The sequence below is a fragment of the Salvia hispanica genome, chromosome 3 (assembly GCF_029641045.1).
Source record: "Salvia hispanica isolate PSC_SH4W2 chromosome 3, Shi_PSC_v1, whole genome shotgun sequence".
In the NCBI taxonomy this organism is placed as follows: Eukaryota; Viridiplantae; Streptophyta; class Magnoliopsida; order Lamiales; family Lamiaceae; genus Salvia; species Salvia hispanica.
Window position 1 is genome coordinate 33,162,817 of NC_142694.1, and position 23,442 is coordinate 33,186,258.

General features: G+C 34.0%; 4 protein-coding genes and 1 long non-coding RNA gene across 5 annotated transcripts; 3 read left to right on the plus strand and 2 right to left on the minus strand.

The window, feature by feature from the left end:
• The first annotated feature begins 252 nt into the window (after positions 1-252).
• Positions 253-2,936, plus strand: LOC125214181 (5'-adenylylsulfate reductase-like 5). Its single transcript, XM_048115085.2, has 4 exons — positions 253-601; positions 1,465-1,646; positions 1,995-2,119; positions 2,232-2,936. The coding sequence occupies exons 1-4, from the start codon at positions 410-412 to the stop codon at positions 2,651-2,653; spliced, it is 921 nt and encodes a 306-aa protein (XP_047971042.1). The 5' UTR covers positions 253-409; the 3' UTR covers positions 2,654-2,936.
• Positions 2,937-3,484: 548 nt separating this feature from the next.
• Positions 3,485-5,064, plus strand: LOC125214182 (uncharacterized). The gene is made up of 5 exons (XM_048115087.2): positions 3,485-3,638; positions 3,722-3,842; positions 3,927-4,030; positions 4,587-4,718; positions 4,800-5,064. The coding sequence occupies exons 1-5, from the start codon at positions 3,636-3,638 to the stop codon at positions 4,824-4,826; spliced, it is 387 nt and encodes a 128-aa protein (XP_047971044.1). The 5' UTR covers positions 3,485-3,635; the 3' UTR covers positions 4,827-5,064.
• Positions 5,065-8,974: 3,910 nt separating this feature from the next.
• LOC125215916 (uncharacterized) lies at positions 8,975-10,623 on the plus strand. The gene is made up of 5 exons (XM_048117496.2): positions 8,975-9,234; positions 9,329-9,519; positions 9,809-10,097; positions 10,181-10,258; positions 10,347-10,623. The coding sequence occupies exons 2-5, from the start codon at positions 9,338-9,340 to the stop codon at positions 10,395-10,397; spliced, it is 600 nt and encodes a 199-aa protein (XP_047973453.1). The 5' UTR covers positions 8,975-9,234; positions 9,329-9,337; the 3' UTR covers positions 10,398-10,623.
• A 1,751-nt stretch (positions 10,624-12,374) lies between these two features.
• On the minus strand, positions 12,375-15,271 carry LOC125212525 (protein neprosin-like). Its single transcript, XM_048112722.2, has 7 exons — positions 14,872-15,271; positions 14,412-14,498; positions 14,072-14,329; positions 13,753-13,917; positions 13,615-13,668; positions 13,388-13,534; positions 12,375-12,907 (listed from the first exon to the last, which is right to left on the minus strand). The coding sequence occupies exons 1-7, from the start codon at positions 15,040-15,042 to the stop codon at positions 12,530-12,532; spliced, it is 1,260 nt and encodes a 419-aa protein (XP_047968679.1). The 5' UTR covers positions 15,043-15,271; the 3' UTR covers positions 12,375-12,529.
• Positions 15,272-18,319: 3,048 nt separating this feature from the next.
• Positions 18,320-20,093, minus strand: LOC125212526 (uncharacterized). The gene is made up of 2 exons (XR_016136478.1): positions 18,939-20,093; positions 18,320-18,805 (listed from the first exon to the last, which is right to left on the minus strand). It is a non-coding gene; the product is annotated as an uncharacterized LOC125212526 (long non-coding RNA).
• Positions 20,094-23,442: the final 3,349 nt, after the last annotated feature.

The window sequence follows — 23,442 nt, forward strand, 5'->3', positions numbered from 1 at the left end:
TTTAGGACTAGTTAAAATTTTACAGGATATCTTATTTTTCACATTCAATTACTTTGAGCATAAAAATATTTGCATCCAATAATCTAATGGATCAAAATTTATTAGTTGATTTCAAATATATCAAAGTCTAGCTAGCTTGGATCAATTTCAAGTCGAATGATATTCCGACTCCGTGCACATGTTTTAATGTCTCTAATATATCATGAATTTGTTAATTAATCACAAGAAGATAAATGAAATTAATCGATAAACTAGTAAAAAAAATAACTTTATAAAAAAGGAGGAATAAGAGAAGAGAGATTGGTGAATCCTTAGATTTTGGGGGCTCATCATTTCCAGCTTAATTTCTAAGGTTTTCTTTTCTTTTTTTTTCCAATCTCTTATTTTGGGGGAATTCGGGAACTTGTTGATGTTGTCCATGGATATTTCGATGGGAAAATGCGTATTAATGTTGATGGTGTGTGTGATGGCGGAATCAGCAGCCTCCTTGCGTTTGGATTCTTCCTCCTCCTCTATTTGTCAGCTGGATTCCGTACCATTTCTTCACGATCTCAATTCTCAGTGCCCGTTTACCGACCCCTTCACTTCTTCACCGATTCAGGTAATTTTTTTGGTTGATTGATTGATTGAATGATTTTGTGCTGTATGCTTAGATATTGGATATTTGTTTTCGTTTTATTGTAGTATTTGGTGAAATCGAGCTTACAAAGATTCGGAGTTTTCTGTAATTGGTTGATGTTCATGGATAGTTTTTGAGCTTGTTGATTATCATATGATTACCTTACAATTAGGGTTCATGTTTGTTGTGGAATTTAGGTTTTTGTTTGAGGACCTTTTTGGTGCTCTGATTTCTCTACCTGCTGTCACAAAACTTTACTTTTAGGTGTGATTATAGAGCATGGTTACCTGAATTGCTAATTATGCATCTCCTTGTAGATGATAAGTGGAATTCTCTTAGCTTTGATTTGATGATTTGTGCTAAATCAACTATCAAGGGAACATATTGGTAATATGTGTTGGACTATTGGTGTTTGTTCAATATCCTGTTATTGTAATCTGGCATTCTAGGATACAGCGTGATAAAAGGGAACTATGGATTGTGTTTGAAGCTTAAATGGCTTATTAATTCGCCTATCATTCGGATCAGCTGTTGCATAGATCACTTGGTCCAGGGTCTCAAGCTGCCACTTGAACATCACAAATAGAACGACCTAAGAAACCTCAAACACATATCCTCTAAGATTGTATATTCCGTTTAGTGTATGTATATTGCATGTTGATTCAAAAGTATGTTAATTTCAGTGATATTGAATGACATCTGTGGATTGATCTGTGTGTGAGTAGCAATGTGCGAAGTGCTTCAAGTAAACTTTTCCATTTCTATTCCTTTTTATGTGCCAACTTCTAGAAGATTATGTTGGTTTATTTTATTCATCATTAATTGATAACCACATATTTGTGAAGGTGAATGGAGAAGCACTTGATAAAGCTATCGCCTCCATTAGGAAGAATGAATATATGGTCGTTTTGTTTTATGCCCCCTGGTGTCCTTTCTCAAGAATCTTCAAGCCTAGGTTTTCTATACTCAGTTCCATGTATCCTCAGATCAAACATGTGATGATCGAACAATCTTCGGCCATGCCTAGGTGGGTATTTCTATTGATCTAATCTATGTTCATTTCATGTACATTTCGTCCACTGGAACCCCAAATAACGGGTTTCTTATAAATCAGTGCTTGGCACTCGTACCATCCAACTACATCTTGGGGTAGAGAGTACTTTAATTGAGCTTGCTCCTTTAAGATAATATAGGGACCGGTGACATTAGACATAATTAAGCTATTGTTGTCTTGTGGACTTGTGGTATGCATTGTTGGCAGTTTTAATGAGCATAGACAATCTTGTAGGCACCTCTGGCCACTGGGAGGTTTATAACCTCTATTCTTTAATTAAATGTCAGCTTTTATCAAAATCTAACCTATATTTGTGTGCAGTGTTTTCTCTAGATATGGCATTCATAGTGTGCCGTCACTGCTGATAGTGAATCAGACAACACGGATTAGGCATCATGGTAGCAAAGATGTCCAGTCACTCGTGAGTTTCTACAAAATAACCACAGGTATTGCATATCCAAAATCATCATCTCTTGTATGTATTCAGATTTTTGTGATAGTACTCTCAGTGGGAAACACATTCTTTTTCAGTTTCTTGAATATATTTATTTATTTCAGGTCTAGATCAAGTAGTAGATATAGCTGAAGAAACACATCGCCATGAGGAAGCCTTTCAGGTTTGGGATGGAGCATCTCTGAAAGAAACCTTGTTGAGCGAACCTTACCTCCTACTTTCCCTAGTATTTGTTCTCTCGAGAGCATTTCTGTATTTCTTTCCAGAATTTGTGTCCGATCTGTCAGCACTATGGGTTGCCTGCATTCCTCATCTGAATCTGGGGATTTTGGGGGAGTCGAGGCAGCTTCTTAGTCATGCTCTCCAACTTATTGATGTGAGGAGAATTTTGAGCAAGCTGAAGATTTGTAAAACCAGGAACTTCCATGAAAGGGCAAGAAATGCTCGGGTCTGGGCGTCATCCCTCGCGTCTGTATCCTTGGGCGAGACATCTTCTTCATCAAGAGTATTAACGTCGAGAGACTAGGTGAGCTCAATCATCTCAGACTGCCTGTGTTGTATCCGGCTGCAAGAAGTAAGTGATAATCAGCAGTCTCCCCCTAACCCCCCAAAACATGAAGGGAAAAAGAAAAAGAAAACTTCCAGAGCTTGTTTGTGTGTCTCCTCCTTTCTTTCCTTCCTTTTTTCTTCTTTTTTGCCCTTTTTTGTTTATGCTTAATATATGTAGTGGCTATATACCCTTTTGTATCATGTAAATTTTGCGAAAATATATTCCTCCATTGTATATCATCATGTAGTTATTTGAGAAAGATGATCTCTCTCTCCCAACCAAATATATGTGCTTGTTGTGCAGTAGTTACTATATAAGCAAAGTGAGTGAAATGCATAATCGAAGCCAAGAACTTTGGACATGGTCAATATTTTTTTATCATACTTCCGAGCCCAATTATAGAAAATCAAATGAAATTAAATCTATATATTTTAAAATAACCATAAAATTTGGAAGAGAGAATATGTTGACCCTATAATAAATGCTAATCACTTCTCAATAAACTAGTAATGGAGTTTTTCGAGTCGGATGGGGTCAGACAACCTCGTACTCCGCCTGAATATGTTATTGGTGTTAGACCATCACGACTATGAGGAGGTCAATCTCGTATTTAATCTGAATCTGCCATTGGATTTGCACTACCGTGAATGTTTTTCCTCTACCACTGGACACATTATATGGAGACGAGGAACCATTATTGATCCTTAAAAGAAAAGTTGAGAATAGAATTATAATAAATTTAAGAAGTTGAACAAATATGGGCTTTATACATGCATATAATAAACATGTTTGATTTGGGGCCGAGGCCCATTTCCATTATATAATCTTCTATTCTTCTTATACCCTCGCCCTAAACCCTAATTCATTTCAGCGCACTCTCAAAATTCTATTATAAATCTTTTCTGTTGAATCCTTTGCGTTCACAATCGGTGCAGTTTGAAAGCTATCCGCCATCATCATGGTATAATTCATTCATACTTTGTTTTCGGCTTCTCAATTTTGAGTTTTATGGTTGCTCAACTCGGTGTGTGTGTTTCTGTGTAGACTGCTGAAGCTGTGAATCCGAAAGCATATCCGTTGGCGGATAGCCAGCTCTCCATGACAATTCTCGATTTGGTTCAGCAAGCTGCCAATTACAAGCAGCTCAAAAAGGGTGCTAACGAAGGTAGGCTGGTTTTATACGTTTTTGTTGTTGTTTGTTACTTTTTTTGGGGATTTGGTGTTGCTTCAATGCTGAGTTGTTTTGCAGCAACAAAGACTCTCAACAGAGGGATTTCTGAGTTTGTTGTGATGGCTGCTGATACTGAGCCCCTTGAGATTCTTCTTCATCTTCCACTTCTCGCCGAAGATAAGGTATCTAGTTGTGTTGGCTTAGTAAAATGTAATTGTTCCATTATTCTGTGGAAAGATGAGATGCATTGAGTTTACTGAAGTGCAGAGCCTTTGATATATGTGTAGTTATAAAGATTAATTTTGATTTTCTTGTTTGGTTACTTTATTCTTATCTTTACACTTTTGACTTATTGGTTGATTTATACTTTTGTAGCATCATTGTTTTGGCTTGCTGGCTATATCTATGAGTTGAATCATCTGAATGTAGTAGGATATTTGTTTGCTCGTATGTTGAGCTATGCATTAAGAAGTACGCCACAATCAAAGCTTCAAAATAATTTGGAAATGTTTATCCAGTTTATGGCCAAAACAGTTTAAATTATGTGCCGAACATAATTGTAATGCGTCTGAGATTCTTTTTATTTTGCATTATGCTAGCTCTATAGTTGCTAATGATGATATTGTATCCAAAGGATGATGTATAACTGATAGTTTTGAGTGCACTTTCTTGATGTAGTTGATCATAGTAGTTTTTGGTGAATGTCTAAACACACTAATGTGCACTATATGATTGCAGAATGTGCCGTATGTGTTTGTTCCATCCAAGCAAGCTCTTGGTCGGGCGTGTGGAGTCACCAGACCAGTGATTGCCTGTTCTGTGACAAGCAACGAGGGAAGTCAGTTGAAATCTCAAATCCAGCAACTGAAGGTGATTTGTGAATACTTTTATACGAACATTTGTTGTTATTTGACAAGATATTAATTCATGTATGATTGGTTTGTGAAACAGGACGCCATCGAGAAGCTCCTGATCTGATTGTGTAAAGCCTTTTTCCAGCATGATGGGCCTCTGGAGCAACTCTGAGGCTTTGACTGAGTGAGTTCGGGATCGTCTCACTGCCGTTTTGCTTATCTCTTGGACCTGTCTGTAACCTTATTTATACTTAGTTATGTACCATTGGCACATGAGACTGATCAGAGCTTTTTTTAGTTTACTTGTTATGAGGATTGCCTTTTGATACTGAGTGAAAATTTTGCTTTGTGGATTTCTGCTATTCCTTATCTCTTTCTCTCTTTCCTTTTCAAAATTGAGAACTGGAATAAAAAACAGTTGTTTTATGGGACATGTGGTGGTTGGAATAAGATACGATTCGATTGTGTTGTTGTTTGTTACCTTGTGTCATAATCATGCTAGATAATTGCAGGTGGGCTGTCATTTGGTTTGGAACATGGTTTTTATTTACACTAAATTTAGTTGGTATTTTTTAATCCAGAAAAGCTGCCCAATTAATGAATCTCTTTTTATCACTTCACATCAATCCATTGAGTAGTTATTATAGTTTTAATTGTATCAAATGTCACTTCTATTTCTTTTTTAGTTTGTAACATGACTTTTATATGATGGCATCACAAATATGTTGCACTTTTTGTAGTTGACATATTTGGCGAAATCAAATTAAATTAATGAGTGGATTTTTGGATGTCTCAAGGCTCGTCTGTGTGCATTTTCGATTGATCTAATTGGTCGTAAATAGACCAATATTGTTAACAACATGTTTGTTTAATTTGACAGTAAATAAACCAATATTGTATAATTGCATGGTGCAAATAGTGTAACTTAGAAAACGATTAAAGTGGTGTTAGTAACTTATTATACACTTTACCTCATAATTTACCTCTCTCTTACACACACTCACCCAGCTTGGAACCTCACCAAGACACCAACCAATTTTTTACTATAAGTTAATTCATATGTATCCTTTTAAGTTTTAAATAACAATGGAAATTTATATTATGTGTTACGCTTAATAGAATCTTAACGAAGGAAGAATATTGTTAGTACTTATATTAGTAGCGAGCCAGCCAAATATTGACAGTGTCAAGATTCAAAGATTAATATTTCATCATTATTCAACAAATACTATATTAGAATTAAATGCTCAACCAAATCCCACATCAATACAATGAAAATAAGATATAGCATAAAAATAATGGAGTATGAAATTATTTCAAGATTTAATCAAGCGATCATTAGAAGAGAAGAGCAAAAGCCATAGCCACGATGGATGCCAAGCAAGCCGGGATGGCGGCGACTGGGGCGGCCGAGGTGGGTGCCGGAGCTGGAGCTTCAGCCGCGGAGGCGCCGTTGAAGGCGGAGAGCGCCACCAACACAACGAGCATGTATGCAGCAACAGTCATTTTCATGGCCTCCATTTGAATGTATTTAGAAAAATGTGGTATATAAAAATGCACACACACAAAGGTATATGTGTGTGTCTGTGTTTAGGGGTTGTGAGGAGGAGTTTGGTGTTGGGATGAAGCTAATTGTGGGGGTTTATATACAGCTCATAAAATGGCCAGCTATGTTCATTCACATCATAAATATATTTTTTAGAATAAATAATTCTATATGTGGCATTTGTAACAAATAATAATATTTCCTCACTTATAGCTTTATTCGTTAGTCTTTTAAGAAATTTGAAAGATGAATATGCAGATCTTTAGCAATGACGTTCCAATATGTCTTTATTTGTGTGTTTATATTTATAATAATGAATAGAGACAAAATGCTATTTTTTTAAAAAGTATTAATATTCCAATTGATGAATATAATTAGGCCAAAAATGGAAGATACTAACAGCTGTTTCCACTTATTAATGCTAAAAAAACACATAACTTAAAGCTGGCGTTATACCATTGTTTTGTTCTTTTCTATTTTGCATTTTCGACTAATTTAAATTTCACTATTATTAAACAAGTAGTACTATTAGACTACATGCTTTTGCTTGTGCACCTAATCCTAGTGGCTAATGCCGCTGTTTTAATTGTCATCTTCTGTTTGAATCCGAGTAAAAATTTAGTGGTCGGTCCTCACCAAGGTGTCAATCTTATTTGGTATGCCCTACTAATAGAGATTTGACAAGTGGAAAATACATATAGTCATATTTCCAACTAGATATATAAACAATAGAAACATTAAATTATATGGAAAGTTTCTTCCAATTCCATATATAATAAATACCTCACTACATATAAAAGAGATATTCATTATTCTATTTATTTAAATAATTAATCATCATCACAATTATTGTCAAGTCAATTTATACGTAAATATACAAAAATGGTAACTTTATATTAGCACATTATTTGTTTTATTTTATTATGAAACCATGGTGATATTTCATGTATTAACTATTATCAATTAACTTTGATAAGATTAAATTTTTTAATTGGGGATCACTATTACTTTTATTATAGTAGATTCACTTTTTTATAATTTTAAATGTTATTTATGGAATTTTTGTTTATGGAATTTTTTGATTGTATATTGAAAAGGATAAAAATGTACTAGTATAAATTTTTAGATCATCTTATTATTATTTAACTATTTTTATAATTTAACATAGCATTTGTATATAATATTCATACAATCAATGTGCAAGGAAAATATTAAACAAAAACTACATTATATAATTAGTCATATAATTAATTTAATTTATACACTTCATAATAATAAGATGATCTAGAAAACTACATTATATAATTAGTCATATAATTAATTTAATTTATACCCTTCATAATAATAAGATGATCTAAAAAACTAATATTAGTACAATAAGATGATCTAAAAAACTAATATTAGTACATTTTATCCTTTTCAATATACCATCAAAAAGTTCCATAAACAAAAATTCCATAAATAACATTTAAATTTAAAATTATAAAAAACTAAAACTATATAATAAAAGTGATAGTGATCCCCAATTAAAAATTTTAATCTTATCAAAGTTAATTGATAATAGTTAATACATGAAATATCACCATGGTTTCATATTAAAATAAAACAAATAATTTTCTGATATAAAGTTACCATTTTTGTATACCATTTTTGTATATTTACATATTAATTGACTTGACAATAATTGTGATGATGATTAATTATTTAAATAAATAGAATAAAGAATATCTCTTTTTTCATATGTAGTGGAGTATTTATTATATACGGAATTTGAAGAAACTTCTATATAATTTAATGTTTCCATTGTTTATATATCTAGTTGGAAACATGACTATATGTATTTTCTACTTGTTAAATCTCTATTAGTAGGCATACCAAATAGGATTGACACCTTGGTGAGGATTGACCATTAAATTTTACTTGTTTGAATCCACATTGATTAATTTATTTATTTTTAAATGTTTTTCCTTTTTAGTATAATGTCAGTAACATTCATTTTCACTTACTTCTTTCATCGTTTAAAATACAGTAATTTATTTATAATTTTGATATGTTTACAAAAATTAGTTTTCCTTAATCTATCAACCTATTTATCATTTCTACGCATGATTCACAATTTTCTCCACTCAAGAATACATGTTTAATACTTCCTTTATTCCACTGAAAATGAATCAATTTTTTTTATTTGTCCCAACTAAAATAACACATTATTAAAACTATATATATATTTATCTTTGTTTATTCTCCCTCATTTACTCTACTTTCTCCACTGAACACATAAAATAAACCTGTATAAAATGAGAGTAATAATTACTAGTAATACTTACTTTTATTTCTCTTTGTTCTATATTCAAAGTTACATACTTCCTATATCGATTCCCCGTATTATTTTACACGAGTTTAGTAAATTTATTCAGGCCCAAATAATATGGGCCTTTGTTTAGAATCCAACACAGAAAAGCGTGACCCATATCTGCTAAAAGTGACGTGGCAATTTGGAGGGAAAGCTCATCCTACCGTCCATTTAATGCCCAAAATGAAAATTGCAAAATTCAAACATTTTTTTTCTTGCAACAAAAGCCCCACAAATAAAAAATACTCCATAACCTAGTAGTAATCTAGTAATTAATCTTTTAAAATAAACACACAGAAACAGTAAAATAATGAATTAAAACAGAATTTAGTCATGATAAACTCAAAATTAATTGTAGCTAGGCATAATTGACCTTTTTCTTTATTTCTTCTGTAATTCAATTTTTCGCCTTTTGTTGAGGCTCTGCTCTCTTTGAACACAAACTCCCCTCATTCATTCAGTCCCTCCGTCTCTCTCTAGACTTGTATACGCTGCTGAAACAGATATACTATATTGCACTGTTTTTTCCTGCATGGGAATGAGATTTTGGTGATTGTATTTGTACCATTGTTAGATTTGGGGAAAAATTGCTACTTTTGAACAATCTTTGAATAGCTGCCGGCAGATCTTGAGGTGGGTTTGACTTTTGCAGCCACATTTTGTTTGATTATGCGCACTTCTTGTGTTTTTAAGTCAAGATCTCAATTCAACTTTTTTTTTTTTGCAGCATTTGGATATGGATAAGCTGCAGTGGGGGAAGAGGAAGAGGATGAGGTGTGTGAAAGTTAAGGACTCGCCTTTGAGCGGAAAATCAGACAGCGGCGGCGCTGTGGTGAAGAAGAAAATCACTTCTAGAGTTGTGGATAATAATTGCAGTAAAGATGGGAGTGTTCTTCCATCCCCACATCGTTCAACCAGGTAAAAATTCAATCTTTACATTTTTTTTGAGGTTTTTTCTTTGAGTTTGTGATTTTTTGTTCTAGGCCCTTTGATAATTGTTTTGTTATTGATGCTGTGATATTGTGGGATGAATTGGTCATTGAGAATTTATGGATTTGGGCTGTGGTTCTTGAATCTTTCTTTCTATCAAGTAGAATTGCTTAGGTGTTGATGGTCTAGTTGAAATAAGAAGTATCTAGCCTTTTTCTACATAGTTTTGTGAAAGTGGAGTGATCATTTTTTTCATACTTGGTGAATCTGTTTAAAGGGACTTAGGTGTGAGTCGATCTATAGCAAATGAGACCCGAAAAGCTTTGGCATCCCTTTCGCCCGAGAAGGAAGACAGATACTACACAACGAGGGGGTCTGGTGGATTTGATGATGCTACCAAGGCATTGTTTGTGGATCCAAAGGAGGAAAACAGGAAAGTCGTTTGGCCAAAGCTGCTGATTGCACTGTCGAGTAAAGAGAAGGAGGAAGATTTTATGGCGATGAAGGGTTGCAAACCGCCTCAAAGGCCCAAGAAAAGGGCCAAGTTGATCCAAAGAACCATTTTAGTGAGTCTTTGTCTTTACTTCCTTCCATGCTTGATAGCGGCATTTCTTGAAATTATAACATCGTCCCATTGTTTTTCTTGTAGTTGGTGAGCCCGGGAGCGTGGTTAACTGACTTGTGCCAGGAGAGGTATGAAGTGAGAGAGAAGAAGACTTCTAAGAAGGTATTTGAAACCGTTTTGTATGCGTGCTTAATTTTCTAAGTCATTTTTTAAAGTACTCCATGATGAATTGGGATTTGATTTATTGCAGAAACCAAGAGGTTTGAAAGCTATGGGAACTGTGGAGAGTGATTCAGAGTAAGGTTATTTTTGGCTTAATTTTTTTGAGAATGCCGACAGATCAAAAGCCAGATGATATAGATGAATGTAAGGTTTTGGTAGGGAAGAAGATGAAAAAGGCTTCACCACATTTTGTGTAACGCCTACACGCTTTGTTGTGGCGATTGTATCTCTACTTGTACTGCTCACACGAGCAAGACGACAACATCTTATTTTTGGTATAAATTTTACACTTTATTGCTCATTAATCGTATTTGTGGCATATGGCGTAGTTGGTGAAGTGATGATCTCATAGATTTTCTAACATCTAACCCATTATAAATAAAAAGGGCTGGAATGTGGGGAAGGTTTGTAGATTTGATGAGTAATTAGCATTGTTGTAAGATTTATTCTTTCAACAAATTTGGAAAATGGTGAGACCTGCAGCTAATGTAAAGTCTCTTCCTTTGGTTTCATTCACACAAGCTAAGTTTGAAGCTTAGTTCGTGCACGGGCACGTAAAGAAGAAAAACATTTTTAGTTATGAGATCGTTATTCTATCAACTAGTTCGTTGAGCAAAGTAGACTGAAGAAGAAGATCGTTATTCTATCAACTACTGTATAAATTATCATTGTATACAAAGATTATATTTTGGTAAACTTAGATAAATTTACTCCTAACATTATCTTTTCATATAGGAGTAGATTGTTATTGAATTTAGATTAGGCCCAATTTCAGTTTAAATAATACTACTTGTAGTAAAGTACTTATAGTATTTTGGTACAGAAACATGTTAGCTTCTGGATTCTTCTATGTATTTATAGCAGCCTATCTTCCAAAGGCCCATTTCTCATATTGGGTTAGGCTCACTTATTATGATTTATTTGCAGTGATTTTGTAACTTTGTAACGTACTATATAATTAAAATTTGAAGGGAAACATAACTATAAAAGAAATATCCATATATAAGGGAAACTATATGATATTAAAGAAATATCCATATATAAGGGAAACTATATGATATTGTCCCAAGTCCTTTCCAAAAATGTAACTTACCTATATTTCTCAACTAAACAGTGTAACATAAATGTCTCGACTCGCATTTCTCAATCTCTAAAAAAAAAACAATGTGTTCGATAATATTACACACATAGATGTTGTAATTTGTAGGAAGACAATAAAAAATAAAAGGGTTTCAATAAAGTTGAGGCTTTGTTGATATAGACATATAATGCATAAGAGAGGGTGTAAGTTTAATGGTCAGTTGGTAGAGTGACGATCTCATGACTGAAATATAGAGTAGTATATCTTTATTTAAACCAAATAATATTACAAACAAACATATGATTTTAAAAGGCGCATTTTCACAATAATACACACTCAATGATAAAATGTCATCTTTGCTCAAATACATAGTATATAAGATTCATCCTTCACCACTCAAATTAAAAAAGAAAAGTGTTACACACCCACTCTCATGACCTAAGCCAAGGACTATATACAAAAACTTATGTTAACAAGTTTTATTTCACCAATATTACTTTCATACTATATGATAGCATATGAAAGTGAAATGCACTCTTTACAGAAAGACAATGCACCAAGAATCCCAAAACTCACAAAAGTAGTGTACATTTTTTCTTATCAAATCCCTCACATGGAGATCTCGTCCACACTACCTTAAATGCCCTTTTAAAAATTATCAAATTCATAGTGGGTTCTGCAAAAATTTGATAAATTCAAAAATTTGAGACCCCACCGACATTTAGTCCCAATGTGACATGTCCAACCCCAAAAATAAAAAAAGTGAAAACAAGGCAATATAAATATATAATAGTACAAGTATGGCCTATCAAGAATCCCATCACACTGATCACAGCCTCTCAAGATCAACGTGTGACATGTTTGGTAAGAAAAGGACTGCTTTTCCCTCTCTTCACTTCACATGGGAATTTGTCATTGCTTAATGGTTTCTCAAGAAATGTTGTTTTCATGGCAAGAAAGAAAGCTCCATTCAACTGATTAATGGACAACATTTTCATGAAAAGAAAAAGGGTCAAAAATTCCCTGCTACATAGGTTACATTTACTGAGCAAACCTAACAAAACTAGAAAAATAAGTTGTTACATAGATTTTGATTATACAGATTGTGACTGATTCTCAGTCAAATTTGTTCAAGGGCAGTTGGGGTTCCTGCCTGGGCCTCCATAGTAGAAGTAATGGCCCCAATCCTCATTGTTGCCTGTCTGAACATCATAGCAGTTGGATTGCTCAGTGAAGGTGCCTAGTTCTTTGGGGGATTTAAGGTTGTTGGTGCTGTCCACAACATGTATGTTCCTGAAGTAGCTTGCTTTGCCAAACCCTTCTTCTGGGAAGCGCCCGCTGCCCATTTGGGTCGCGGTGTGCTGCCCGTCTGGCTCAGAGTTCACCACCTCCCCGCCCCACTCGATCATGGAAGCACTGTCTGCTAGGTAGGAGAACAAGAAGGACGGCCAGTATCCTAGCACGTAGTCATTCCCAAACTGCATCCACCAGTGTCCCTCTTTCGGATCCTGTAGTAGAAATCAAGAACATCAAGCCTCATTGCAAGAATGAGTCTTTGTATAATGCAACTTGGTAAATCTGGATTAAAGAAACTTGCATGATTCTAAGCATCTTTTAGTGCTCATGCTTTTTCATAAAGTAGGTGTTATTATATTATACAAAGGTCACAACTTTATAGAAGAGAGATAATTATGATTAAATTATGTCAGTGGGCATCACATAAGTAAGCAAAGGCAGCAGTGTTGGAGTGAATTTGAATTCTGCCTTCCAAACAAGACCAATGTCCTTCTTTCGGATCCTAGAACGTCGTAGAAATCAAGAATATCAAGTATCATTGCAATAATCTTTGCATAATGCAGCTTAGTAAATCCAGGTTAATGAAACTTGCAAGATTCTAAGCATCTTTTAGTGACCATGCTTTTTAAAAAGAGGGTGTTTATAAAAGTGAGATGATTGTGATTAAACTATGGAGTGAATTTGGATTCTACCTTCCAAACAAGAATGCTAATATCATACTGTGAATTCCTGAATGCTGAAACTGGAGAGATGCTGGCCCCCATTGCTATCTCGCTGTTGACTTGAATGAAGCCTGAGCATAGAAGGTTGTAGCAGCCCGTTGCTTGATATGCATCGCTCTGCATTTAAAAACTCAACCTTTACATAACAATTGTGCTATAATCATTCTTGATATACAGAGAGAAATGTGCGAGCTTACTGTCCAGTAAGTGAAAAGCCTCGTGTTGTTGTCACCGTAGAGATCAGGGCTGACCTGAAACACCAACGTGTAAATCAGTTAAAACCACCATGTACTAACATGTTATGATTCTATGTGATTCTTGCAAGTTTTTCGAACCTGCCAACCAGCTTCAATGCTGTTGAGATCTTCACCAAAAGAACCTCCCAACACCCAAATCTGAGACAAGCTGAACTCATTAGGCTGCTGAATCTTAGGCTCCCACACATTGATCGTTGCCTTTGCACCGTAATACTTGTCTCCTTCAACATACGCTATCGCGTGCTGGTCACAAAATTTAAACACAGCGGATTACTCTCCAAAACGAGAACCAGCCCATTAAAATGCAACACATGACTTCACAAAAAGAGAAGTGAATCCATCAAAAAACAACACACAAGATATCAAGATTGAATCTTTATAAGTTCTTCCCAGCTACCTGATGACCGCTTTGGTTGATGAGGTCAGGATCAGCAGACCTCGGCTTGGGAATGCTTCTGTGCTTTTTCTTTCCATATCTCTTAACAGAGCTTGCCCTCAACACATCCTCTTCCTTTGTTCTTCTAATCGGGATCGAGCCCTCGGAGCATTTTCCATTCATATGAAACAGCTGAGTCATACGATTGCTCTTCTCTTTAGGACCTTTGGACACCTTGTTGTCATCAAAGAGCCCTTCTGGATGGTAACTAGGCCTTGTCTGAAAGAAAAAACAAAGAATCATGTACACTGTTTTAGTACTACCAAGAGTATGTACTAGGAGTAGTATTTTGCAGCAGAACCTGAATTTTGTGGTCTTTGAGAAAGGGATGATCAAATGCTGGCTGTTGAGAGATGGGGACACAGTCAATGATATCACCATCTGGGCTCTGTTCAATCACAATATCTTCAGCAAATGGCAATCACAACAATAATATAATATCGAGTATTACAAAAAGAAATACTAGAATCTCATATTAAGCTAAAGTAGCCTGAGAGAGAGAGAGAGAGGAGATAACAGAAAAGATTGAACGACATAAACTCATTAATGGCACAAACCAGTGAAGGCCCATCAACATTTATCAACTGGTGATGAATTTGAGATGGAAAACAAAAATTATCATTCTGAAAAGTTATCAAGATGGAATACTGCTGTAAAACTCATTAAGTAATTCTACATACACACTGAAGAAGAAGAAAAACTGAAGTTCCATTTTCTGCCAGCAAAAAGATTAAGTAAAAATAAAGTTGATTCACAGTTACCTTAATGGTCTTAATGGGAGATTTATTCAGCCTTTTCAAATGCTTCTCAACCTGAAGCTTCTGCCTCGAGACAGAAGGCCTCGCGGCGCAAGATAGCGAGATCAGGACAGCTAAGCACACCAAGAACAACGCCATTCTCCGATGCCCATTCCTATAATGCGCACCCTCCATCTCAGCTATCGACCAACCCACCAAAACCCAGATGGAAAAGCTCAAAAAGACTCAATCTTTTCGCAAGGGTCAGCCAAAGATTCGATGTCACCGGCCCTCCATCACTGTTACAAACAGAAAAAAAAGGAAAGAAAGTGGAGAAATGTAGCTTCTGCTTATCCTACGCACCCCCCCTTTCGCCCTCAACTTTCTCTGCTGAGAGCAACCCTTCCTCTTCTCCCCCTCTCCCCCCAAGTCTCTCTCACTTTATGTTTTCTCCCTTTCTCTCTCTCCTCTTCAATGGAGTTCTTCGAAAAATCCAATTCAACTGCAGAGATGTCTGTGTTTTTATTCGAGATTTTTATAAGGGATTAATTTTCTTTTTCATTTTGGCCTTTTTTATCCTCTGAATTTCCATTTTTGCCCCTTGAATTTGAAATTTGGTAGTGTTTATTTTACTAATTACACTCATTTTTTATTTCTAATTTACCACGCACGTAGATATTAATTAAAAGTAATTTAGAAGATTTAAATGATGCGTATTTAAGTAATTCACTTAACTGTTTATATATTATTTATGTAGAGTTTATTGATTAGATTTTGAAAAAAAAAAGTGATTAAACTTCATTGATTTGTGGCATTTAATGAAAATTTTATTTAATAATTTTTGCCCAATTTTGATTTTATTGTATAAAGATTACCATTCTCATTTTGCTTTAAAGAGATAAGATCAAGCTACTAAGCTAGGTTGTTGGCCTTTGCTTGGAAGATAAATAATGAGTAACATGAAGTAGGTTATGATTCCATTAATATATATTGGTGCCTTAAAATTATTAAATGAATTATAGAGTTAACTTAACCTTAGGGCAATGATTAAATACAAGATTCAAGAAATTAACTATGACTTTCTTATCGTAGTCTCAATATAAATATACATATAACTGTAGTAAAATAAATTATTTTTTATATTTAATTCACATTCAACAGTATTGTGATTTTGACCCATCAATAATGCAATTCCTCATCAATGTATTTCATATTCACGTGATATGTTCTTATTCACTTGTTCGTATACACAACACGTGGGTTCTATTTCATAATTTTATTACTCCATTTCATGACAATATTTTCTGTAAATAAAATAAATATTTACAAAAAATACCAACCCTTTTGTTCCTGACTTTCATACAAAATAAATTGACGTAACGCTTCTGGGACCGAATACATAAATAAAACAATAAAATTTATATTTATATTAAATAAATAAAACAAAAAATAGATTTTTACTGTGCTACTTTTTTTATTTGTAAATTTTAAGTAGAGTAAATTTTGTGCTGGACAGCTGAGAGACAAGGGTCAACATTAATGTGTTATTACTCTAGTAAATAGTAATCCTAATATTTGGTCACAGCTACATTTTCCAAAATATATATTATGATTAAATTACTATGGAGAATTAATTCGGCATTTAATCTCAACTTAGTCATAAACTTGGACAATTCCCTTGTCAAACGTAGCTAGTCTAGATTTGCTATAAATTTGATATAATAAGGAATATGTGAATTTTATGTATATTCAATTACTAAATGTTACTGTAAATGATATTTTTTGGACAATACTAGTACTTATTAATTAATTTTGACATAATAGAGAGTTTGAATAAGAGGTAAAACCGGGCCCGAACGTCAGCTTTTGGGCCTAGCCCGCCCACCCGTGAGCCCGTACTGTACTCACTGGACCCTACCGCAGAGTTCAATCAGAATCCTATGGACCTATTCCAAATCTAATTCAATTTTGTTATTATTGCTAGTATTTAATTTGTTTATATTTGATACAAATTTTATGGTCATAGAAATTTCTTTAAGTAGTATGTAGTCGTACTTTGAAATGAAAAAAATAGGATTATTTTAATCTATTGTATTCAATATTTAATAAAAAATCAATAAAATTTCTCTATAATCTACTTTTAGTAGTTCAGTAGTGATGCGATGTCAGGGAAGTATGAAGACATTTTGCCTAGAATTTATCACATACATAATTTTGTTTGTATAATTTGCAAATAATTCCAAAAAATAATCCGCATGGCTTTCTTAAAATAATCAAAATACAAGTTTATTGGATTCCTAATCCTAGTATCTGATACAGACAAATCACAATTCTTGAAAACTCCCCTCTTTCTTGTTTCATGTCACTCTAAATCGTGATTTAATAATAATTATAAATATAAATAGGGATACTTCAAAACATCGATATTCTAAATCTCCAATACTGATAAAAATGTTGGATTTTCGAACGCAATTAATGAGATGTTTGGATTTTTAACCACACAGTATATCGACACTGACTATTATCGTTTTATTATTTTTATTTTTATATAAAAAAAAAGTAAAAAATAACGAGTCACAGTAGGCACTTGATTATATTTGGTCCATTTTTTAATTGGTCCCAAATTTTGTATCTTTCGAATAATAGTTCACTTTAATACAAATTGACAAATTTCAGGAACGTGATACAAAAAATTATGTAACAATCAAAATCACATCATATTTTGTGATAGCAACTGTGCAGGGGCTGTTTTCTTACAACTGCGGCTTATTAAACGAAAATCAATAATAATTCTTTATTTATTCACGGTAATAATTCATACTGTCAACCTATTAATTACTGTGTGTTTATTTAGAATGAGGAATATAATGAGCAATGATAACACAGACTGTATATTTTAGTGAAAATTGGAAAGTTAGGTTCCACTTTTTATTAGACTAATATTCTCCGTGATTTTCTTCTCCATGATTGATGCCATGCAAAAAAGAAAAATTATTATAAATATTAGTATCAAATTTCATCCCTTTAACCACCACTTTTCTCCATGATTGTGGCCTTTTTTCTTTTGAAAATGCAAGCGAATCAAATCATTAAAATTTAACCACTTTTCCAAATTCTTTCCAATCAATGATGGTGGCTCGCTCTATATTATTTAGTAGAATTAACAGATTATATAGTAAAGTGGAAATTGATTATCATTTATTTGTTAGGTAATTTTAAAAAGGACGTGGGTCCCAAGATTTATATTTAGAGAAATTTTATCTAGTCCAAAAGTAGTTATGGCTTTAGCACTGAAAGATGTCTCAAATTTTATTTATTTAGATATAAAGATTACTATATACAAATACATGGAGGGCAAAAGGCAGAAAGACATAAAAAAGCTAAAAAACTTTATAGTTTTAACACGCAAAATTAGCAATTCTTTCTAAAACATTAATGAATGAAAAAGTAGTTATGGCTCCAACACTAAAGATGTCTTAAAATTTCTTTTATTTGAGATATAAAAATTATATATTTCAAACAAATACATGAAGAGCAAAAGACATCAAAAAGCTAAAAACTTTATATTTTTAACACACTTGAAAAATAGCTAAAACATTAATGAATGAAAAATATATATATTGACAATATTGGAAATGGTGTGGAGCAATATGCTCGTTTTAAAGGCATTTGGCTACCTCTTCATGAGGTGCCAAAAATAATAGTGCATTGTGGGATATGCGCTCCACAATGCTCGACTTCATTTCGATGACTAAGGACATCCGACAGTGTAGACACCTTATTCTTCAATGCAAGGCGAAGAATGCCCGTTGTTCAATTTTTATGCTCCCCTCGTACCACCCTCGGCTCCGGCTTGCTTTGACTCGAGCCGGTGGCCAGAGGTCCACGTGTGAATGTGTCTCAGGCCAGTTGACCTTGGTAGATTTGCAAGTTCATTTTATGTTTTCTTTCACAAGTCCTGAAATTTTCCATGGAATATTATAAACAAATAGTTATTTTATAATGTAAATTTCCATCCATCATAACTACATACAACACAACATCAAACAAACTTATACTTGGAAACATAAATTTGATGATACGGACTCTACCACACAAGTTGAAGCTGGCTTTCTCCCAACACAGTAGACTAATGGGGAAGTTTGTTTTCTGCCTTAGCATCTGTCGTTCCCAGCTCGTTCAAGACACACACGCTTGTGAAGCGCGATCAAGCATGATATGTTTACATGGCAAGTTTAGGAAATCAAAATAAACAAGTCCTTGTGTTAACATGATGGGGCTAGAATGTACCTGGCCTGCTGCAGCCATAAACCAAAGGATGCGAGCATAGCCCATCCGCTGATGTTAGAAGTAGCAACGATGGGATGGAACAAACAAACAAGAGAGGCGAAGAGAGACTATACCATACCAGATAGAAAGAGCATGACATAACTGATCTCTGCATTTCCCATGTTTCCAACCAGAGGAGTGAGTTATAAGTAACAGAATTCAAGACCACCAATGCAAAAACGAAGCAACGAGAATATATTGAAATATGTCGGAAATTCTAGAAAAGCATGACATAATTGATCCAACCATATCATCAACACCAGAAGCAGATGATACAGCATAAACTCTCATCTTGAATTCCTCAAATCAAAAATCAATTTCCTGAAACTAGTGTGAAAAGAATTATCAAACCAAACATGTCTGCTATGAACATCAATCTACTCTTTACAAGAGCACTACCTCAAACCTCCCATCATCAAAACAGTGGTGGCATCGTGTGTGAATTCTCTTCCATTCTTAACAATGGATTCTATATTGTTCCTTTTGAGAAGAACATTGTAAAACAACCATTGTTTACCATAGATGTGAACAAATGCTTAGCCTCCTCTGTCTGCCCTTCTTTCCAAGTTGAAACTTTTTTATCTTAGTCATTTACAGGAGCATTTCGTCGAACAGATGAAAGGCAATACTAAACAGTGAGTGAAGCAATGACAGAAATGAAGAATTGGAGTTACTTTGTTGTTGGATGAAAAATACTATTGATTTAAATCTAAATTCCCTTCATACTCACAAAATAATTAGCTGAAAGCTTCAAAAAGTCCACTCTCAATCTATTAGTTTTTGAGTTCACTAGTTAGATTCATGATAAAATTTCCCCAAAAAGGGGGAAAAAACGAAATTAAAAAAAAAGGGGGGAAAAGTGCAAAACACAACCAATTTACAAGATGTGTAATCTAGTGTAGTCTAGTCTAATCTAATCAGAATTGGAAGAAGAGTTGTAACCGGCAGTGTTTTGGTTGTTGCAGTAAAGGCAGTAGTGATAGTCGTGATTTCCGGAAGAAGAGGGTCCGGCGGCGTCGGCGTCATCGTAATCGGAATCATCGTCGCTGGTGTAGGAAGCCTCGTAGTGGTGGCGGTGGGGGTAGGGAGAGACGCAGAGGTAGGTCCAGACGTAGAGAGCCCAGCGCCCGAGCTGCTGCAGAGGGAAACACACCACCAAATCGACCATCTCATCGCTGCTAATCCGCTCCGGCAAACACGCCAGCTGCTGCCACACCTCCGCCGATCTGGTCGCCGTTGAAATTAACAACACGCTGTTGAAAGGCATCTCTCTCAACTCTCTCTCTACATGTGTCTAGATTTGAGGTGATCTTTCTGCTGAAGATCATTTCTTATGACTTGTTTGTTTGGACTTTGGAAAATGAACATCAATCCAATCATGGAGTTTGATGGTGGCCAATTATTCAATTAATAATTGGGCCTCCAAACATTAGTTGCCCATTCATTATAATTATGTGTATAATCATGAATATTATAAGAAGAAGATGCATGTAACCACAAACATTCCAACCTCATATAAATATAATATATACTCCCTCTGTCCCTAAGTCACTTATTTTTTGCAATCGTTTTACAAAAATCTTAATAAATAGTTAAAATAGAGAAAATTAAGTAAGAGAAAGAATAATGTAAATAAGACTCTTCCCTACAGTATTCTCTCTTACTTAATTTTTTCTTTATTCTAACTATTTATTAAATTTTTTGTAACATGAGTGTAAAAAAAAATGACTCAAGTAAAATGGAAAAAAAAATGACTCAAGTAAAATGGAACGAAGAAAGTATGGTAATGGAAATAAATGAGAAAGGTCGTTTACCAAGCCCAATTCTAGGCTTGTGCTTGTTGCTTTGGGCCAAGTATTACTTGTCGAATAAGTGACATCATTAAGGAAAAAAGTTGAAAAAATCATATAATTATTTCTTCTTTATACTAATATACTCTTCCCACATTCCATTTTAACTGGAACATTTTTATTCTAATATGAAATTTTATATAATGTTATTTTATGAATTAAATGAAAAGAATAAAGTATGAGAGAAAAATAAAATAAAAAAGTAATGTTTCTATTTTGAAAAATATACTACTCCAAAAGAAAGATAGTACTCCTAGTAAAATGTTTTGGCCCAAATCCACAATCCAAAGTTTTGCTGCCTTTGCCTGATAAATATCAAGGCCTCACAGACATAGATAAGTGCTATCGCCAAAGGTAAAACTATCTCTTTCTTCCCTGTCATTATGTTTGTACGCTCACATATCATGGTATTCTGACCAAAATGTTTTCCTTCATGTCAGCATGCCATGTATGATGTAGTTACAAAGTACTATCTCGGAATAATGCCATGTTTCCCTTATTATTCTTTTACGTGCTGTCATCTCTTATTTGTATAGCCTACAGTGTAACAAGCTGCTAATAGTTGCTGCTGAGTTCTTGCTTATGGATACTCCCTTCTGGTTTCTTTTCTTGTAGGTATGTCGATATGATTGTCAATCCTGATGTATTTAGGGTTCAGTAATTAAAATTATATTACTAGGGTCAATAATTGATCTGTAATTCTTTATTTGGATGTAGTCAAATGCAAACGCTATGTATTGTACAAACTCTCAATTGTGATCTGAATAATTAGAATGTGATCTGTCTAGATGACAAAATAACATCAGCATAAAATGTCAACACAATAGGGTTGACGCTGTGTTCACAATGTGTTGACATCTGAATCTTAAAATTTTAGAATGTGTTGATATTGTAATGAAACTGAGTTGATGAGTTTAGAGTTTGTACAATATAGTCCATCCGTCCCTGAAAATTTATCACATATTTCCTTTTTCATCCGTCCCTAAAAATTTGTCACCTTTCACTTTTACCAGGAGTGGACCTCATATTCCACTAACTTATTCTCACTCACATTTTATTATAAAACTAATATATAAAAATAGGACTCACATGCCACCAACTTTTTCAACTCACTTTCTATTACATTTCTTAAAACCCGTGCCGGGTCAAATGGTGACAAATTATGGGAGACGAAGGGATTGATAACTCCAATTCTTTTTCAGTGTCTAACTTTGTTTTGTAGGTTAATGAGATACACTCAAAGATTTGTATACATATATAATATTTATAGCAAAATGCAAATTGTTGAGGGGCAAGAGCCCCTTCATGAATCTCTCTCAGTGTGATGTAATGAAAACATGTGCGATGTGAGGCTGTGGCATGGTGATAACTCCAATTCTTTTTCAGTGTCTAACTTTGTTTTGTAGGTTAATGAGATACACTCAATTTTCGAAGGTGACTGACTGGCTTGGAGAAACCTTGCTCCACCACGAGCTCAACTCCTTCTGTTCATCCTTCAACGAGACTTAACACCAAAAAAAAGAGATGCATACAATGAGAATCTTGACAAAAAAAATTTAACAGCGCCCTATCCGAGTATGGGATGCCTCCTGCTTATGGAATGGTATGCTTCTTTTGAATTTTCCCTTATAGTGTTGCCTAAATGATGATAGTAGAATGTTGAGGTATCATGTGTTTTTCAAAGAATCAGCATTGACATGCGTGCTGGCGAACTTTGTCAACATACGCGATGTTATCGCGTATGGATATGAGCTTTTTCTTTTAGAACTCTGTTTAATGAATCAGAGGCAACTGATTAGATGATGAATAGAGATCTTATAGATTTCAGGCCATTCATACAAACAAGTCCCAATTTTAATTCTCCGTTCAAAACATACCATTTATTGGTAGTGCAATCTGATTATTGAAAGATGGCAGTATACATTATATTTTTTGCGAGCTTGCAAAATTTAACATATACAAAATATTTACAATAGACATATATATAGACTACATATGTATTTGTTCTAAAATTTTCATTCTATTTTTTCATTTTCTAGAATTCTCTACTTTTTTTCTCTTATACTATATTTTATTTATTCCTAGATATTTCTATTATAAATTATATTCAATTTTTAATTAAAAAATCAGACTTATTGTTTATTTCATACAATGAATATACTAAAATAACAAGACGATGAAGCACAACTAGATTGATATCATCCAATAGGTTAGTATTTCAAGTTATCACCAAAATAAATAGGGAATCATTATTGATCTTTTTTTCAATAAATAAAATAAAAAATTGTAGATTAAGTAGGTGTCCAAATATTGGATAGTATAAATAGTGTTAGTGGATAGTGGGCTCCGCATCATTAGTAGTGTATTGTAATTGTATAAGTTGTAAATAAAATGATGTGTAGGGGTAATGTGTTGT

Excerpts from the sequence above, each read along its gene's own strand:
- LOC125214182 (XM_048115087.2), top strand. Across the intron at positions 3,843-3,926 it reads CAAAAAGGGTGCTAACGAAG|CAACAAAGACTCTCAACAGA; the intron begins GTAGGCTGGTTT and ends GTTGTTTTGCAG. Across the intron at positions 4,031-4,586 it reads CACTTCTCGCCGAAGATAAG|AATGTGCCGTATGTGTTTGT; the intron begins GTATCTAGTTGT and ends ATATGATTGCAG.
- LOC125215916 (XM_048117496.2), top strand. The coding sequence starts at position 9,338 with ATGGATAAGCTGCAGTGGGGGAAGAGGAAGAGGATGAGGTGTGTGAAA. Across the intron at positions 9,520-9,808 it reads TCCCCACATCGTTCAACCAG|GGACTTAGGTGTGAGTCGAT; the intron begins GTAAAAATTCAA and ends ATCTGTTTAAAG. Across the intron at positions 10,259-10,346 it reads AGAAGAAGACTTCTAAGAAG|AAACCAAGAGGTTTGAAAGC; the intron begins GTATTTGAAACC and ends GATTTATTGCAG.
- LOC125214181 (XM_048115085.2), top strand. The coding sequence starts at position 410 with ATGTTGTCCATGGATATTTCGATGGGAAAATGCGTATTAATGTTGATG. Across the intron at positions 1,647-1,994 it reads CAATCTTCGGCCATGCCTAG|TGTTTTCTCTAGATATGGCA; the intron begins GTGGGTATTTCT and ends ATTTGTGTGCAG. Across the intron at positions 2,120-2,231 it reads TTTCTACAAAATAACCACAG|GTCTAGATCAAGTAGTAGAT; the intron begins GTATTGCATATC and ends TATTTATTTCAG.
- LOC125212525 (XM_048112722.2), bottom strand. The coding sequence starts at position 15,042 with ATGGAGGGTGCGCATTATAGGAATGGGCATCGGAGAATGGCGTTGTTC. Across the intron at positions 14,499-14,871 it reads CTCCCATTAAGACCATTAAG|AGCCCAGATGGTGATATCAT; the intron begins GTAACTGTGAAT and ends GTGATTGAACAG. Across the intron at positions 13,669-13,752 it reads GCATTGAAGCTGGTTGGCAG|GTCAGCCCTGATCTCTACGG; the intron begins GTTCGAAAAACT and ends TTGGTGTTTCAG.